Source organism: Martes martes, assembly GCF_963455335.1.
Source record: "Martes martes genome assembly, chromosome: 15".
Taxonomy (NCBI): Eukaryota; Metazoa; Chordata; class Mammalia; order Carnivora; family Mustelidae; genus Martes; species Martes martes.
Genome location: NC_137903.1, coordinates 51192829 through 51210562, shown reverse-complemented (window position 1 = coordinate 51210562; position 17734 = coordinate 51192829). Strand labels below are relative to the sequence as shown.

Here is a 17734-nt window from a genome sequence, read left to right as displayed (position 1 = left end):
AAGTCTTGAACTTGAGACGTGGCGGTGCAAACAGAAAAGAGAGGAAGATTATGAAAGTGGAATAAAGAAAAAAAAGTGACAGGGTGTGGGGGATGGTTGCTGTGGGAAGTGGGCAGGAGGAAGAATCAAAGATGCATCCAAAGTTTTGTTCCCGAGTTATGGGGAGTCCGCGATGCTGCAGACAGAACGAGAGACTGGGGAAGGCGTTGGTGTGGAGGGAAAGAGCATGTGTTTCTAAACCAGCTGATGGATTCTTGGTGTCATCAGATTGTCCTGGTCGGGGGAGCCCCTTGAGAAGTTGTGAATGTGGTACCTGGCTTTTTAAAAAGGATAGGGCCAAAGATAAAGATTTGGGCATCTTGTGGATAGTAGCTTGAGCTGCAGCAGTCCAGATGGATGAGATCAGCAAGAGAGAGTGTATAGACTGACAGAAAAGGTAGGAAATGCATTCGTTCAGGAGGTGGAAGGAGAAAAGGTGAGGAAGAAGAGGAAGGGGCAGGGAGGGAAGCGGCAAGAGAGAATAGATTGGAAATGCTCCTGGGGCTTGGGGGGGGGGGGGGAGAAGCAATTCCTGCTGAGTCCCGGATGCAGCCGAACGTGTACACACCCTAATAGCCTCCAGGGAAACAGACTCTGGTTTTAAAAATCCCTTGGATACATTTAGCTGTAAAAGTGTTGAGCCACCTGATCATTTTATCACTTCTCGGTGCCTCAGCCAGAGGGTGAGGAGGGAGAGGGAGAGGAGGAGGCTCTCCGGTGACTCATCCCTCCCGTGTGTTGGGAATTTTGGTTAAAAGGTTTGCTGCAAGAGAAAGCTGCTTGACTTATTTTGTAATAGGTTCCGGGAGCACCGCGGCAACAGTAGGATTATAGAAGCTGTAGCCTTTGCCCCAGAGAGGTATGCCACCCAAGGGAAGGCATTTGGGGAACCGTCCGGGATTGAGGTGATCTGTGCCATCCTGGAGGGGCGAGTGGCTGCTTTGGGGTCTGTCGCTCATGCAAAGCCTGTGGCTTCCAGGCTTTTCGTCCTTTCACGTTTGGCTGTGGAGGAGACTCTGTGCCCAGGGTTTGATCCTTCCTGACTCCGGAGTGACTCCGTACCCTTCCACTGTGGGCCGTTGCTGCCATCCCCGTCCAGCCTCAGGGGCCCGGCCATACCAGCTCCTTCAGCCTGTCTGTTCCAGTGAGGTGTGGGGTAGGATGTAGCCTCTGGCACGAGGCACAGAGGTCCCGGGGCTAGCTCTGCACCTACCCGCTGTGCGAACTTGGTTTAGGGACTCCGTGTCTCTGATCTCAGGTGTCTCTTCTGAACGGTGGTTGCAGCTCAAATGCCTACCTTGTAGGTTCTCGCACAGGTCGAGTGGGGCAGCGTGTACACGGGGCTGTGTTAGGCCTCCCACAATGGTTAGTTACTGTTGCTGCTTTGAAACTTTCTTTTCTTTTTCTGTTTAGCTGTTTTCAGAATTCCTTTCCCTTTCTCCCTCTGTTTCCCACTTTTTAAAAAAAAGTACTGAACTTGAACAGAATCGATACCTAGCGCCCGTCCACTGGCTTCTGTCTGGATGCCTGTGAAGGGCCTTGAATGCTTTGATTGTCCCGGTATCATTCCCTTTTGGAAGTAGGAAGCTGTCTTTTGACATCCCCTCTAATGCCTGGTGTCTGTCTCTGTAAATATAACCACGAAACCACCCCCCCACCAGGGTGTGACAATCTAAGCTCACAAAGCATTTTCACGCACGCAGCCTTCACCATCTCAGCGTCATTTGGGAAGCTGGGTCTTGCAGCCCAGCAAGCCGCTGACTCTCACCAGGTTTCAGTGCACGCGTGTGTGAGCGCACGCGTGTGCAGACGTGCGGGCTGGAAGGCTCGCTTCTTTTCTTTGAACACAAAGAGCTAAAGTTTTCAAAGCAGGTGGGGTGTGGGTTAAACACTGTTCTAAATGGCAGGCCTGCTGTTCGTGGGGAGGGAAAGTGGCCTGAAAGTTTAAAAATAACCCGAACATTATAGACTCCTGTGAATTCTACAGCCCGGAGCACCGTGAGTCTGTGGGTGTCTTACCTGCTGGAGTGCAGGCAGGAAAACAAGTTTGAGAGGCAGGAGGATTTCAATGTGCTGAATCCTTCAGTGGCATGCGTTGGCAGCACAAGTTTTCATAAAAAAATGAAAACCAGACCTAATAATCAGGATCGATATTCCCAAATGGTAAGGCATAGTGCCACCCTCGGATTCCCTGAACACAGGACCCTGGCTAATATTTGGGTCGGCAAGAGAGCAGACCCTCCTTTTCTGCTACTGGATACCATCTCTCCCTCCCTTTCTTTCCTCCCTTGCTGACCCCTCCAGAGTTTGGCTGATGGCTTTTCCGGATAGCTGCCTGAGACGCCTCCCCGCCCCACCCCCCAGCCCCCGCCCCTGCCCAGGGGGCTCAGGGGCTGGTGCATTTGGGGTAGATTTGGCCATTCATTGAGAAACAAGCAAACGGTGTGTAAAACCACGTTCATCAATCAGGAGTAGATTGTGCACAACAGCATACCCTCTGCATTTTTAAAAAGTTTTGAAGAGTTCAAACAGTTTGTGAAGTAAGACTCAGTTCTCCTTGGTGTGGCCCATGCTGCTCGGGGACATTGCAGCGGGGGACTGGAGCAGCAGGTCAGACTAACACCACCAGCACGTATTGGAACACAAGGCACTTGCGAGTCTGTTGTTCCAGCTGGTGTATCTGTAGTCTCCTGGGATTTGGAGGACAAATATTACTGTTGTCAGTTTTTGCACAAGCAGGCATAAACCCAGCCAGGGCTGAGGGGCACGTCTTGTCTCGTATGCTTGTGACTCGCTTATTCTGAGCACCCCCACGCCCCCGCCCCGGGACCTGCTATAGTGTCTGGATATTTTCTTGCATCTTGGCGGGGGGCGGGGGGTCAGAAAAAATAAGGTGACTAGCCCAAATCTCTCTGAATTGTATCAGTGAGAAGCTCCACACTGGCGTGGTTAAGATAATGGATTTTGGAGTCAAACAGACCTAGGGTTGACTTTCTGCTGTGTCCTTCACCACCTTTCTGACCTTAGGGAAATTATTTAGTTTCTCCCAATTTTGCTTTTTTATCTGTAAAATGTTGATTAAAATAGTACTTACGACACAGGATTATTCTCAGAAATGAGGAAAGTAAAGGGCTTAGAGCAGTGCCTTATTAAATAATAAGTATTGAATACCTGTTACAATTAATATTATTGGCCAGATTGCCTAGACTCTTTTTGATAATTATTCTTTATCTGTTTGAGTCATGTCCATTTTTCTTGTTTTTTTTTTTTTTTTTTAATAGTCCTGGAATTTACAATATCAAACCATGACCTGCTGGAGAATAAACATTATTTTAATGAAGGAAAAATAGCATAATAGGAAGCTTTGGGTTATTATATTAATAATACTTGACTACTTCACATCTGGCAGAAATCTTTTGAAGAATGTGACTGAGTAAAGGAGGATTATGTAAAAAACAACAACAACAACAACCCAGGCCCCAATCTGTAAGGGAAAGTACTGTATGATGAGTGCATCTGTGTGTGTGTGTGTCCGAGGAGCTGGCTCGTTGAGCGTCTTAGGAGTATTTCAGAAATCCTCTCTTTTGACTGAGCAGTACGTTTCCACCTTTCTCATTTTTAAATGGCACATTAGGAATATTTATAAATCTTCAAGAGAGCTTGTAATTCTTCCCATTTAAATATAATGTATTAGGCCTGTCTGAAAGCTCCCAACAGCATAGCGAGATTACTTTATATGTTTATACATTTGGTTGGCAGAACTTGTGATCAGATCAGAATTGAGTGTGTGTCTCTGCACAAAGACAAACGTGTGTGTGTGTGTGTGTGTGTGTGTGTGTCTTCCACATGTCATTCTTTCTAAGGGAAAGAAGTCCAAAGATGACATTTGCCTTTTTGTAGAGAGAAGAGATAGAACCAGTTTAGGACTATAGTTGATTTTTTTTCTTTAAGATTTTATTTATTCATTTGACAGAGAGAGCACAAGTAGGCAGAGCGGCAGGCAGAGGGAGAGGGAGAAGCAGGCTCCCTGCTGAGCAGAGAGCCCGATGCAGGACTCGATCCCAGGACCCTGAGACCATGACCTGAGCTGAAGGCAGAGGCTTAACCCACCAAACCACTCAGGTGCCCCAAGATTTTTTTTTTTTTTGAAGCAGAAGTTTATTCTTCTGTTTTATATTCTGTGAAAAGAGATCTGAAAATACTCTTTATGTGGGGGGTCTGAATGTCTTCTTAAAAAAAGATAGGTGATTTTAAAAAATTAAAAAAAATTAAAATTAAATTAAAAAATTAATTAATTAAAATTTTAAAAAAATTAAAAAAATTAAAAAAAAATAGGTGATTCCCCAAATCCTATTTCACTTATGTTTTTAAAGAGCAAAGATATTCCTCATAAGAGAATGAACCCTATAATTTGATGATTGATAAAACGAGGGTGAGGTTATTGTGCTGGTAAAGTTCCTGAGGAGAGTCATCTGATCCCTTGAAGGAGAGGGAGGCAGGGGAGGATGAACGTTCAACCCAGAGAGAACAGCAGGAAACAGCTGAAAACAGAGCAGAGACTCAGAGTTAGATGTGTTAGGAGCAGGGCAGCCTCTGTGATAGGAACCCCTTAACCAGTTGATGCTAAAACTCTTTTCACCAAAAAAAGTTGCAGAAGACTCCATGTTTCATTCACTGATGATGTTTTTAATAAAGGGCCGTTATAATGTAGACACTCCAGGTAATACAACGAAGGGGAAGGTATGTCCTTTACACTTCAGAAACTTACACCATAGTGAAGAAGATAAGGCAGACATGATTGAGAGATTAAGTAGGAATTCAGTGGTGCAGTGATACCCATGACACAACAATGACAGAAAGTAAACAAGGTGCTATATGAATGACACGAAGTTCTATGAGTTTATAGGAGGTAGAGGTTACAGATAGAATTGGAGAGGTTATGGAAGGCTTCGTGGAGGAGGTAGAATCGAACTGAACCACACCTTGAAGGATACCTAGGAGTCAGAGAAGCAGAAAAGAGGAAGGATGTTGGGGGCGCCTGGTTAGCTCAGTGGGTTAAAGCCTCTGCTTTCGGCTCAGGTCATGATCCCAGGGTCCTGGGATCGAGTCCCACATCGGGCTCTCTGCTCAGCGGGGAGCCTGCTTCCTCCTCTCTCTCTGCCTGCCTCTCAGCCTACCCGTGATCTCTCTCTGTCAAATAAATAAATACAATCTTAAAAAAAAAAAAAAGAGGAAGGATGTTCTTGGGTCAGTCTGAATCAGGTGCTCTGAGCAGGCGTGGGTGTGACATGTTGTAACTTTGTTGATACTATGGCACATTCGAAGATGGTGTTAGAAGGGTAGGTTGAATTCAGATTGTCAGGCTAAGGAGCTTGGCCATTTTTAGGCATCAAGGAACCACTGAAATTAAGTGACTGGCAAGGGAGAATGATGTCACCTCAGTAGAAACTGGAATTTTTGAAGGGGAGATTGTTTCAAAGGAATTACAGTGAATTCACTTTTAGGCAAATTGCGCTTGAGATGGTGGACAGTCCTTAGTTGGACATTTGGATCTGGAAACGAGGTGGAAAAGTAAGACTGAGACTAGATGTGAAGGCAGGGGGGATGGTTGAAAGTGACCCTGAGAAGAAAAGATGTCAGAGAAGAGGAGGGGTTAAGAAGAGCCCCCTGGGGTCTCCCACAATGAAGAGGGGGATAAAAGGAGCAGAAGGCAATGGACTGTGAGAAAGAGGGAGGTGGGATGCTAGAAGAAGGGAACTCTGAGAAGGAGGGAGGTCATTGGTAGCAGAAGCTACAGAATAGTCAAGGAGAAAAAAAGAGAGGGGGAAACAAGGACCATTGGAGGTCAGTGGAGGTCTTCGTATAGTTTTAGGGGAGGGGAAGGGGCAGAACCAGCACATGGCCTGCCCAGGTGCACATTTCAAAACTGGCCTTAAGTCCATATCATATGGGAATGCCTTATTCACTCTGATTATTTTATACCAGGTGGGTGTAACCAGCTGCTCAGTGTAGGAGAGAGTGGGAGAGAAAGGGTGTGGTGATGGACAGGTGGTGGCTTACTCTGCTGATGATTCCAACCCAAAGCGTCCTGTAAGAGACAAGACTGGTGGGTGTGGTGGGACTGAGTTCCCTTCTCTGGGCCATCAGGGTTCCTCTAGGCTTTGTTTCAGCCGTGAGCTGCTCTTCCTGCTATCGGGACGCTGTCTTCAAGAGTGAAGTGTGGGGGAAGGATTAAGACCAGCAAGTTCAGGTTAAAGCTCAGGCACCTGCTCATCCCGGGGACTGCCTCCTTTGCTCCAACACCTGACATCACGCCTGACACACAGAAGGTGCTCATTTGATGTTTGCTGAATGAATGAATCAGACTGAACCCACCCAGGCTGAGCAAGCTTTATACTGTGTGGGCTGTATTTTGTTTTCTGAGTCAAGAGGCCAAGGGGGCGGTTGGATGGGCGTGCTTCCGTCGGTTGTTCTCACCCTTAGATGCCCGTGCATCCTCCGCTCACCCCCCGCCAGTCAGAGCTGGAGCTCTGCAGAGCCGTCCCGCTGCTGCACTTGGCCTCGACCAGGAAGCAAGGCTAGACCCAGAGGATGGGTGTTGAGGTGCCGGAGTGGGGCAGGGGATCCTTTGATGTCTGGGGCTAAACACTGAAGCTCCGAAAGGACTCTCCCAATAAGGCTTAATGATTGGACTCTTGTCCATGTTGAAAAGTGACCTTATGGGAAAAATAAGGATTGAAGGGGTAATACTAGGATTTTTAAGATCCCAGGTACACAGAAATGCAATAAACATGCGGTCTGGTTAATCAGTCCCCTGCACCTGGCGTTTCCTCCACAGCCCAGGCTTTCGTGTTCCATGCTGCTGTTACCTGCTGCTTCTCACCACCTCTGGAGCCCTCCCTTTCAAAGGATCTCCCTGATTCTTTCCTTTTTCTGGCTGCTTCCAATCAGAGGGGATCTCTCCCATCTCTGTTCTCCCCTTTACTGTGTACACTATTGGGGTGCACATTATCACTTCTCGGCCTTTTGGCTAAGATCAAGTGTATTGGGGTGCACATTACGTTCTGCCTCGTATCAGAGCCCTTCATGGGTATGCTTTCCTCCTCGTCTCTCTTCAGATGTAAGCTCTCAAAGGCTTAACTGTGGCCGTGTCTAATTTATCCTGGAGCCTCAGAATCTTGAGGAAAATGCCTGGCACATTAAAAGGGTTAAACGAGCATGAAGTGGGCTTATGAATGAATGAATAAATAAACAAATATAACTCTGTCCCAGGTACCAAGGTCTTTGGACTCTTACGACTGTGGTCTCTAATGTTTTTCTTTCTTTTCTCTTTTCCCCCATTTGTCTTTCTGACCAAGTCTCAGACACTTGTGTTTCTCTGCTCTTCTGTCCACCCCGTAAACACCAAAGTCATCCCTGGGCTGCACGTCCGCCGTCCGCTTTCCAAAATAGAAAGCTGCCTGATATGTGGTTTGTTAGTGGTACTGTGGTCATAGCTACCAGTGCTGAAATGTATTTAACAAACACATACGTAGAGCCTGTTGTATGCCAGGTACTGTTCTAAGATCCTTACACATATTGACTAACTTAATCTTCATAAGAGCCCAGAGACAGGTGGTGTGCTTTTTTTTTTGAAATTTAACACTTTGGGAGGCTTTCTGGCTCAGGGTCATGCCTCACCTCTCCAAGGTCCAAGATCATGCCTTTGCCTGGACTCTTAAGCAAGGAAAACATGATTTTGACATGCACTGGGCTAATAGTGGCCACGGATTGTCTAGAGTCCTGACCTTATTACCAGGAGACCCAGCCCTGCCATTCCCTACCCTTGTGCACTTGGACAAGTCCCCGACCCTTTGCACCTCAGATAACAGAATGTGCCTCACAGTCCTGCAGCAAAGATGCAGTGAGATAACATTATCACAGTTGGCACCCAGGAAATATTGAGTTGTCATAAATGAATGGTTTTAAAACATTTTTTAAGCAAAATTTGCACATCTATAGTTAGCCGGTCGAGTGTTAGAGCTGTGGGGTTTCTCAGGCATAGGTTTGAGAAATGCTGCTTCTAGGGATGGACATTACATAAGGATGTAGAGTTATGTTTTCACCCAAGTAAGGGCTGTAAGGTATTGTGGAAGCCACCAGATTCCCAAGATGTCTGCATCGCCATAACGTTCCTCTGCTCTGCAGTGAATTTGCACATGGTCTCCTGCCAACTTTTTTCTTAAGAACCCACTCCCAAATCCTCTCTGCATTCTGTTCCTTAGAGTTGCTTTGCATAAGAGTCTATTTCTTGGAAAAGCTCAACAGGGGGAAAATAGAACAAAAGGGGCTCTGATAGCTTAACCATAAGCTATAGGAGTGTAACTGGCAGTGGGGGAAGGAGGATGAGGAAGCCAGGCTGGTGGGAGGGGCGCATGCTTTTTGGATGAGGCCAGATTTGCAGACTGCAGTGACGGGCTGAAATCTCATGCAGAGATGGCCCAAGGCCTGACAGATCTGGGAAGAGCTTTATGAATGAGGGTAATAGGATAAGTACTTCTCCACTCACGCTGCTCATGTCTGTCCAGCTTAGTATAAACTATAGCCCCTGGTCTGGGGCAGGGGTGGTTCAGCCAACTGGTTTCATTCCCTTTCCAGAGGAGACTGGAGCATACCAGTCGCCCTTCCTCCTGCCTGCATTTCGGATGGGACCCTGGAGGTGAGGGGCTACAGGGTGAACGCTTTGAAATTAAACCATCTGGATGGGATTAATCTAGGAAAGTTCTTCACTTGCTTCCTCAGATCCTTTTGGGTTTCTAGTTTGCAGGCCACTGCTTGCAGAAAAGCATGCATGCAGGAAACCATCTGGTTGCACCATGTTAACTGTGCATGAATATGTGTGTGTGTGTGCACGTGCAGCGTGTTGACCTTGTGCCCAGTGTGTGGTGATGTGCCTTCCAAGTACTGTGAGATGGGACAGTTGCAATGTGGTGAAATTTTGGGCCTGGACCTCCACAAGGTCCCACAGGGGAGTAGAGAGCTGGTGACAAGAAGTCACCTCTTTAGCATGTCTCCGTTGTGAAGTGTGCTAGGGGTGCTGAGCTGCCAGGTGCTGGGCTCACGGTGACGTGCTCACAAGTGACCAGTAGATGGTGCTCTCACAACAGGGAAATATGGCTACTGTCCCTCATGGGCAGGAAAGGGATTTTAGGAAACCGGTTTCCAATCAGAGTTATGACCATAATGCTGATTTTCTGCATTTCTATATGTGGTTCTTTAAGAAGACATTGGAAGGAGGGACACCTGTTAGGAGAATGCCCACCAAGTTCCCTCATGAAGAGCATGATGGCAATGACCTGACCTCCGGTTTTTTCCTAAGGATCCTCCTGGATCTTGAGGGCAGTACATTGTGTTCCTAGCTCAGCTTCGTCCCAGCATGGCCCCAGGGGCATGTGGCTACTGCTCAAATTCAATTTGAGGACAGTAAGCATAGGATTCCCATAGGTTTTGCGTGATGGTACAGTTTCTTCTCTTGACAATGAACAATTTGGAATTATGCTGTTACCATCCACCAGAGATTGGACTGGTTATTAGAAAGAGACATATAGTGGCAGTCCGACGATCTCTTAGAAGCCCAGGGAAAATTACTTAAGGTTTCTGAAGCTCCGCTAATTTGCCCATCAAATCAGAGTCATCACACCTGGGTTGCCAGGCTGATCTCAGAGATTTGTTGTGAGGTTTTTGTAAACCGAAAACTACTGAACACAAATGAAATACTTTTCAGTCATTAAAATTCTAGCCCTCTGGGGGCTGGGAGAATGGGAGCATTAGAGAGCACAAGAGACGTTCTTAGATCTCCAAGTTCTGAAGAGCTGTGCGTGTGGGGTGGGGGATGGTGTTCGTGATGATGATGGTGGGAGAATATGACAGGATGCCTCCCTCCCACCATTACTGTCCTTAGATCAAGTCAATTCCCAAAGACTTTCATGCCATCATGTTAGCCTCTTTCCTCTTCGCCCCCCCCCCCCAATTACCCATTTATAATTTACCTACAGAGGTACTTACACTCTCCAGCATGGTCTCCATTATTCCCAACCCGTGCATTAGCGATTCCTGTCTCCTCAGGGGGCAAGCCTCAACTTCACGGGGTCTTCACATTTCCAAGTGTAACAGTCTGTCTTGGAAAAACCTAGGTCTCTAAAGAATTACAACAGCTGCACAGAACACAGGACACTGTAGAGAGAGGGAAGGGACTTAGTACCGCCTCTCTGCTGAGTGGGTGGCATTGAAGACCCAGATCTGGAGGTTCCAGATCTTCCAAGAACCTCTCCCAGGAGCTAAAGCTTAGAGAGCCCCGCTTCCTCTGAGCAGGAACAAACAGGCATACCACTCTGACGCCTGCTAAGGCCGGGACCCAGAAAAAGAGGTGAAGTTGTCGTGTGAGAATGAAGTCTATCAAGCATTCTGGCCCGTAAGGTCATAGAATCTAATTTAATCCAAGAAGAAGACACATTTTTTTGGTCATCTATTTTGTTCATTTGGCATCCTCAGTGCCAACAGTACCTGGTGCTCAAAAATATTTATCGGATGATGGATGTGAGTGAATTTTGTGCTCCGGATTACGATCCTGCCGAAAGCATGGGTTGATCACTTCTGCAAGCCCTTTCTAATCTGCAGTTCACAGGCTTAGTGAGATAGCCACTTATGACCCTTGCGAATGACTACACAGGCTGATGGGGCCCCGTGGATCACAGTACTGCCTCCCCTTTCACTTATTTTTTTTTTTTTTTTTTTTTTTTTTTTAGATCCCCTTTCACTTCTGATGAGGTATCCAGACAGAAAAGGTCCCGCCACTTAAGGGAGGCAGTAATGTGTAATCAAAATCCTAATTAGAGTGGACACACCTTGCATAGTCAGCTGGCCTGAAATGGGCTGCCCTGAATCTAGAGGTCAACATGCCGCCCCAAGGGCAGCACCGACACCACCATTCCTTTGGATTTCCAGTACCCAGAGGATTTCCCTTCACATGTACACTCACAGAGACCTGTGTCAGTGCTCACGTGGCCTTGCCCACACATACACATAGGCACATATACATAGGAACACACGTGCCTCTCACTCAGATGTCATCACCCTTCCCATCAGTTAATCTCTCACACACACAGACACTACCTTTCACACACGTGAATCCACACTCACCCATGGTTTCCAGCCTCCGGGTTTTGGTCAGACTCTTTGTTTCCTTTCTCCGCCGCCCCCTTCCCCTTCTCTAACACTGCTCAGGTGGGGAGGAGCTGGATAGAGCTGTGTATTGAGCCTAGGACTGGAAAAAGGAGGAAAGTGTAGACATGGAGCGGGTGGCTGGTCCTGTGCTCAGTTCAAACCACTAGTCACCTGTGGAGAAGGGCTTGGTCACCAAACCTAGGGACTCTTTCGCCGGGTCTCGGAGTCCACCTTTCCCATTTACGCAGCTCAGATACTAATTGGTTTTTTTCCTTCATTAATGGAATGGGTTTCAGGAAGTCAGTGGAGTGGATTTGTGGGTAAAAGATAGGGGTGGGAGGATTCCCCCTGATTGCTAACACGTTGGGAAAGGTCGTTATAGCCCCAAACTCACCATCTACGGCCCCAGTATCTGGATCACTCTTCCAGAAATGGATGCGCAGGGCCCCACGAGAGCCGAGCCCAAGAGGCCGCCCCAGATCGCATTTGCAGGGGGAGGGCAGAAGCTCCCACGCGGAGCTGGCACCCACACCAGAGTGCGGAGCCCCCAGAGGTCCTAGCGTGCCTCGCGGGGCCTGCGGGTTGCTAAGTGGGGAGGTGGGGAGAGGGTGCTGCCTTCTCCGCGGAAATCCCTGGGCAGCGTTCCTTGGGAGACTGGGAGGTGAGGAGGAGCAGCGACGCGGCCCCGGTGCGCGGCGCGCAGGGCGCAAAGGCTTCGACTACCCTCCGGGGCAGGCACTGTGCGGGGCACAGCACCGGCGGTCGCCTCGGCGGGGACGGCAGGCGCGAGTGCGTGCGCGCGCGCGCGTGCGCCCCCGCCGGGCCTGGGCTCGGCTCTCTTGTGGGGACCGTGCCGCGCCGCCAGCTGCGCCCGCCTCTCTTCTCTCGGCGTTACTTGGGGACACTCTGCAGCGGCGGCCCCCTGCCCTCTGGCTAAATAAGTCTATAAGCCAAACCAGCCTCGCTCTCCAGGCCCCTGCAGCCGCGGTCGGCCGGGGTTCTTCCGGCTCCATCCCCGCCCCTCCTGTCCCCGCCGGCCCCGCCCCCGCTTCTCCTGGCGCTCCGGCGCGCGCCTCGCAGCGCCTCTGCGCTCCGCTCGCTCTCCCCTCCTCGCCTTCCCCTTTCCTTCCCCACGTTCTCCTCTGCTTCCCCCGGACTGGGGCTGTCCGGGTGGCAGAAGAAACCGAGCCGTTCCGGAGGAAGTTCGGTCCTTGGTCAACTCCCGTGCCAGGCCACCGCTGGGCTCGCCTGCAACCTGTTCCTCCCTCGCCCCGGCGCTCGCCCCGGCGCTCGCCCGCCCGCCCGCTCCCGCTCTCGCTCCCGCCCTCGCCCCGGCGCAGCCGCGGATCGCTGTTGCATGCTGATCCGGGGAGGCGGTGGCGGTGGCGGCGGCGAGCGCTCCGGCAGGATGCTGGCACTCGGGCTTCGCTGCTCTCTGGATCCTGCTCAACTTCTATCCCAAGCGCAGGAGCTTTGAAGTCGTTTGTCCCTCTCCGGCTGGATTGACTTCTTATTTTGATATTTTGGGCGTTGCGGTTTGCGCAGGAACCTCAATACCGCTCTCCCCCCTCCCTCCCTGTCAACCTTCGGATGCGTCTGTGCTGGCAGATTTAAAGACCCAAGTCTTGGCTGTGGAATTTCTTAGATGGACTTGCTGGGGCTGGCGTTACAAAGCATGTCACCGTAACCCCGTCCTTTTTTTTTTTTTTTTTTTGAAATTTAAAGTTCTTTTGTTTTCATTTTTCCCTTCCTCCCCACCCCCCACCCCCAATAAATCACCAAACTGTTACCTAGCGGGCCGGTGCCTGCCTCTCGTCCAGAACTAGGTGGTGCGTCTCCCAGAAGATGAGCTATGTTTGAGGAGCAGCCTACTCCACCCCTCTCCTCTTCAGTCCCCGAATGCCACCACACACTGGCATTTTGAGAGAAAAAAAATTGCCTTCAGAAACTGAGCACCCCCAAGCCCTCCCCCCGTTTTTCTCCTCCTTGAGGAATGGAGCTTCGCAGAGGTTGTATTTAGATTCAACAGTTCGGAGCGGCGGGGCTGCTGCTGCCGCCTCTTCCAAGAGCTCGCGAGGCTCCCCGGAGGCGGTGGTCCCCGCGCTCGTCTGGATGCGGCTCTGAGTCTCCGTGTGTCTTTCTGCTTGTTGCTGTGTGCGGGCGTTCGGCCGCGATCACCTTTGTGTGTCTTCTGTCTGTTTAAACTTCAGGATGGCTCGCTTCGGGGAGGCGGTGGTCGGCAGGCCGGGGTCGGGCGATGGAGACTCGGACCAGAGCAGGAACCGGCAAGGAACCCCGGTGCCGGCCTCGGGGCCGGCGGCCGCCTACAAGCAGTCGAAAGCGCAGAGGGCGCGGACTATGGCTTTGTACAACCCCATTCCCGTCCGGCAGAACTGTTTCACCGTCAACAGATCCCTGTTCATCTTCGGAGAAGATAACATTGTCAGGAAATACGCCAAGAAGCTCATCGATTGGCCATATCCTTTCTTGCCCACCGTAACTCCCCTCTCCCCCTTTGCATTTCTTTGGGTAAGGGGGGAAATCTAGCATGGGATTTATCCCCCATCCCCCTTCTTGGTGCCAGTTTGCCCCTTTGCTGAAATGCACTCCTTACTCCGGTGTGCCTAAGGGGCAAGCTTGGTGCTGTAGAGGCCAGTGTGTGCACTAGTGCTTTTCAAGGTAAGACTTTTGGTTTTTGATTTTTCCTATGTGGAGCTCCGTAGCGTCCCTGAGTGCATGGTGTTGCTGTGTCTGCCCCTTTCTGGGCTGGGCTTTGTCTGATTCCCAGGCCCCCAAGGCCCTTCACATAGAATGGGCTGCCCCTAATCTTATGGTTTTCTTTCATACTCACTCCCCCTTTTCCTCCCTGAAGCCACCCCTTCTGTCCCCATCCTCACCAGCTGGGGAGACATCCGCACTCTGCCCATGGGGAAGTCAAGGCTCCCTGGGGGATTTATCAGTTCAGAAGCTTCAAGAGTCTGGGCCAAAACCCTGTAGACAAATAGACAAATGGATAAATAAAGCAGCCATTTGGCTGGGGATCCAGCTAACTCTGGGGACTGAGTTTAAGTTCCACTGAGAGTGGAGTGAATGAATGTGTCAGCAGAGGCAATCTCTAATGATACAGCCCAGACGGCTCAGAGTTGGAGTTCTCTTCTCAGCCAAAGAAGAACAGCTCATCAGAGCTCATCGTTTTCTTAGTCTGGGGTTGGGTGCCCCCGCCTCTGAATGCTTGACCCAGCTGAGCACCCAAGATTCAGGTTGATGGGCTGGGCCTGAATTCTTCAGCTGAGGGCTGCATCAGCTGAGCCCAGGGGTGTGCAAGCAATCTGTCTCTCCCTACCTCCAAAGGAACTGCTCTCCACAAAGAGCTGGTGGGGGCGGCTCTGATGGTGGCAGTGTCAGGGTGAACAGGCATCCAAGGAGCCTTTGCAGGCTCAATCAAGTGCACCAAATGCAGGCTGCTGATTAGGCATCTCGCTGCCTTGTTCTTCACTAAGAATTTGGGCATCTGGCAAGGTCTTAAAGAATTGCGGGTTGGTGGGTGTGGGGAGGGTGCTTGGTAGGAAGCAAGCCGGGGGGTGGTGTTAAATATGGGGGTAGGTTTGGAGACATGGGACTTTGATGCTTATGGAAAGACATTTCTTGGGAAGGATGCACCTGCAAAGGAGGCCCCTCCTCTTCTTCTCCATCCTCCTCTTTCCCCACCCCCACCCTCCAGGTGTGCAGCAGTGAGGCAGCTGGAGCTGCATTGGGTCTCTAGTATCAGTGAGGCACGTGGCTCTCTTCCCCCAGGGCCTGGGCATCTCCCTACTACCCCCACCCCAGTCTCTGGCCTTCCCCTCCTTCTTCCCTAGTTCCCTGCCTCAGCAGCACTGCCATTGGCTGGCGCGTGGTGCTTCTAGGCAGCACCCCTCATTAGAAACGAAGGAGCATCTCTAAGCAGATATTCTTCCTGCTGCTGCTCAAATCCTCCCACAACCACCCCTGGCTGGGCTTCCTCTCTCCTCCTCTCTGCACTCCCCTCCTCCTCCCGCCCCCACAGAGTGATTCGGGGTCACTCCGTGCCCGCCGGAGTTAAACGCATCTAGGGTGGGGGTACTGGGGAGGAGGAAGGGTCCGGTCCCCGCAGTCCCGCCTGCCGGTGTGCTGCACAAAGCGGACAGATCTCATTATGTTGCACGCTGCGGCTGGGCTGCGAACAGTCCTCTGGTCAGAGCTCTGCCGATTTCTCCAGCGGGGCCCCGCTCCCCCAGCCGCCTTGTACAATTCTCTAAAATTCCCACCTTCCAGGTGCTGCCTTACTGTGCCCCTCTCTTAGGGGCATGCTTACTCAGCCGCCCTTCGGTTTCATTGCGGTAGACAAAGCCGCCCAGCCACGCCGCGGGTGGCAAAGTGTGCCAGCAGCCATCGTTGGCACCTAGGACAGCGCCAGCGAAACTCCCCACGCGTCCGCGGCTCGGCGATCCGCGGGTTCGGCACTTCGGGCACTTCCGGCCGGGCCCAGGCTTGGGGGCTGGGAAATCAAGTGCGGTTCAGAGACTGGGAGACCATGCGGTTGGGCGCTTTTCACGTTTTCGCTTCCGCTGCTGCAAAGACGCCGCCTTTCTACCAGGCTTTGCGAGCGCAAGGTGCGACAGTGGTTTTTACCCCGCCCTTTCCTTGTCTTTGGTCCGCATGGACCAAAGAGAGCCGAAGGAGAGAATAGGGGAGTTGACTTCAGCATCATGCTCGGTGCCTGGGCTGAGAACCGGGTCCCGGGGGTCTCTTCTGTCCCCGTAGCTGGAAGTTTCGCAGCGGTTCTACAGCACGTAGGCTGTCGTAACAATGTTTAGAGAACATCTGCTAAGGTGTGTAGAGTAGCCCGGTTGGAAAATTTAAAATACACCGTGTTTGCGTTTTTTCCACCTCTTCCCTGTGCAACGTGACTGACTGACAAATATATGTTGCCTCTGGTGGTGACCATGTGGAAAAATTGCGCCTCTGTGGGTTCCGCGTCTTCTCCCCAATACTGCATCTGAGATCCTAGATTCACTTTCCGTCCTACCTAGACATCCAGTTTCCGGAAATCTCTCCCTTTTTCTTCTTGGGAGTCGGTGTGAGCAGTGGTTACCAGGAAACTTGGGAACCTGGCTGAGTTCACATCCCAGTTTCTTCCCCAGCTCTGTGACCTTGAAAACTTACTTCCTTCCTTCGCGACTCAGTTACCTTACTGGTAAAATGAACGTGATAATCATGAGTTAGTGGGAGAATTAAATGACCTAAAGTATGTTGGGTTCCTAAAACATTGCCTCATTCCCCAGTAAACACTAGCTATTATTTTAACGGGCTCCTTCAGAAATTTCAGTATGCCTGAAGGTAGGGGTCTTGGTTCTAGGTCAACTAAGTCTTCTAGGTTTTTGCCTCTCAAAGAGAGCAAAGAGCAACATCCCCATCACCTGGGGGCCTGTTAAAAATTCAGAGCCCCACTCCAGATTTTACTGAATCAGAATCTGCATTTTAATAAGATCCCAGGTGGTTAGTATGGACATTAAAGTCTGGGGAGTACTTCTCTACTGTTTGTTAAGGCTGGATATTTGGGAAAAAAAGGAAGATTGTTCAGGACATGGGTTAAGACCGCCTGCTTTGAACTGACATATGCACATGTAACATGCTTGAGAACTTTGATTATCTGTGTGCTACGTCTTTGAGGCTTATACATCTTTTATGGGCTGTAGAAAGTCACTGTGGAGCTAGGGGGAAATGAGCACTTCTGTGTGTGCTATGTTAGCTTCTCTTCATACTGCATAATACTGGTCTTTAACAAATTGGCCTGAAAAGATCAGTTCAGGGAAGGGAATTATTTAATTTATACTTGTAGGACCCTCTGGCTTGGGTGGGCGGGAGGGTCAATCTTTTCCAATTATTTAATAGGGAAAGTCTAGTTCCTATGGAAAGAAATGCCCAAGATAACCCAGATTTGGCATGAAAGATGGTGGTAAGTTACAGCCCACTCTGAATGTGTTTCATTTTTCTTGGAAGCTACATCTGCATAGGGAGATAATTTTATTTTCTTATGGCACTCTTTTCTGCAGTGGATACCATAACCTTTTTGCAAATGCTAATCGGATTTAAAATGTGATATTACATTTTATATGATGCCACTATTTCTTTCTTGCTCATCTAATAGATGTAATGACAAGAGGATTCTCTTTTCCTCAGGGAGTTGGCTCCTCTGATTGTCCTCACAGGTTCACTGTGCCGTAAGCTTACCAGCTCTCCCCCTTCCATGCCCAGGCTGAGTTACTCTGTGGACACGTGCAAAGTCTCCCTCATGGTTTGTGAGATGCCCCACACTTGTTGGCATTTTTTTAGGTCAGCAAATGAGGGGAGGAAATGGGATATCTGATTTGGGGACTCGTGCCCTTGATGGGGAGCATAAGATTCCCCCCTGCCCCCCGCCATGATGTGGGTCTTCTCAGGAGGGGATCACATGTTTCATGCAGAAATGTGC

General features: G+C 50.0%; 1 protein-coding gene across 3 annotated transcripts in view; it reads left to right on the top strand.

Annotated features, from left to right (window-relative positions):
- The window catches only part of CACNA1E (calcium voltage-gated channel subunit alpha1 E), a gene marked incomplete at both ends in the record, with an annotated part of 378613 nt that overhangs the window by 57389 nt on the left and 303490 nt on the right, over nt 1–17734 (top strand). For 2 of the 3 annotated variants that reach the window (XM_080824815.1, XM_080824814.1), the window contains one exon: nt 13453–13737. In XM_080824815.1, the coding sequence (XP_080680941.1) occupies nt 13453–13737 (285 nt within the window). Of the gene's footprint in view, nt 1–13451; nt 13738–17734 lie in introns of those variants that run through there. The other variant, XM_080824813.1, reaches the window with a different exon arrangement.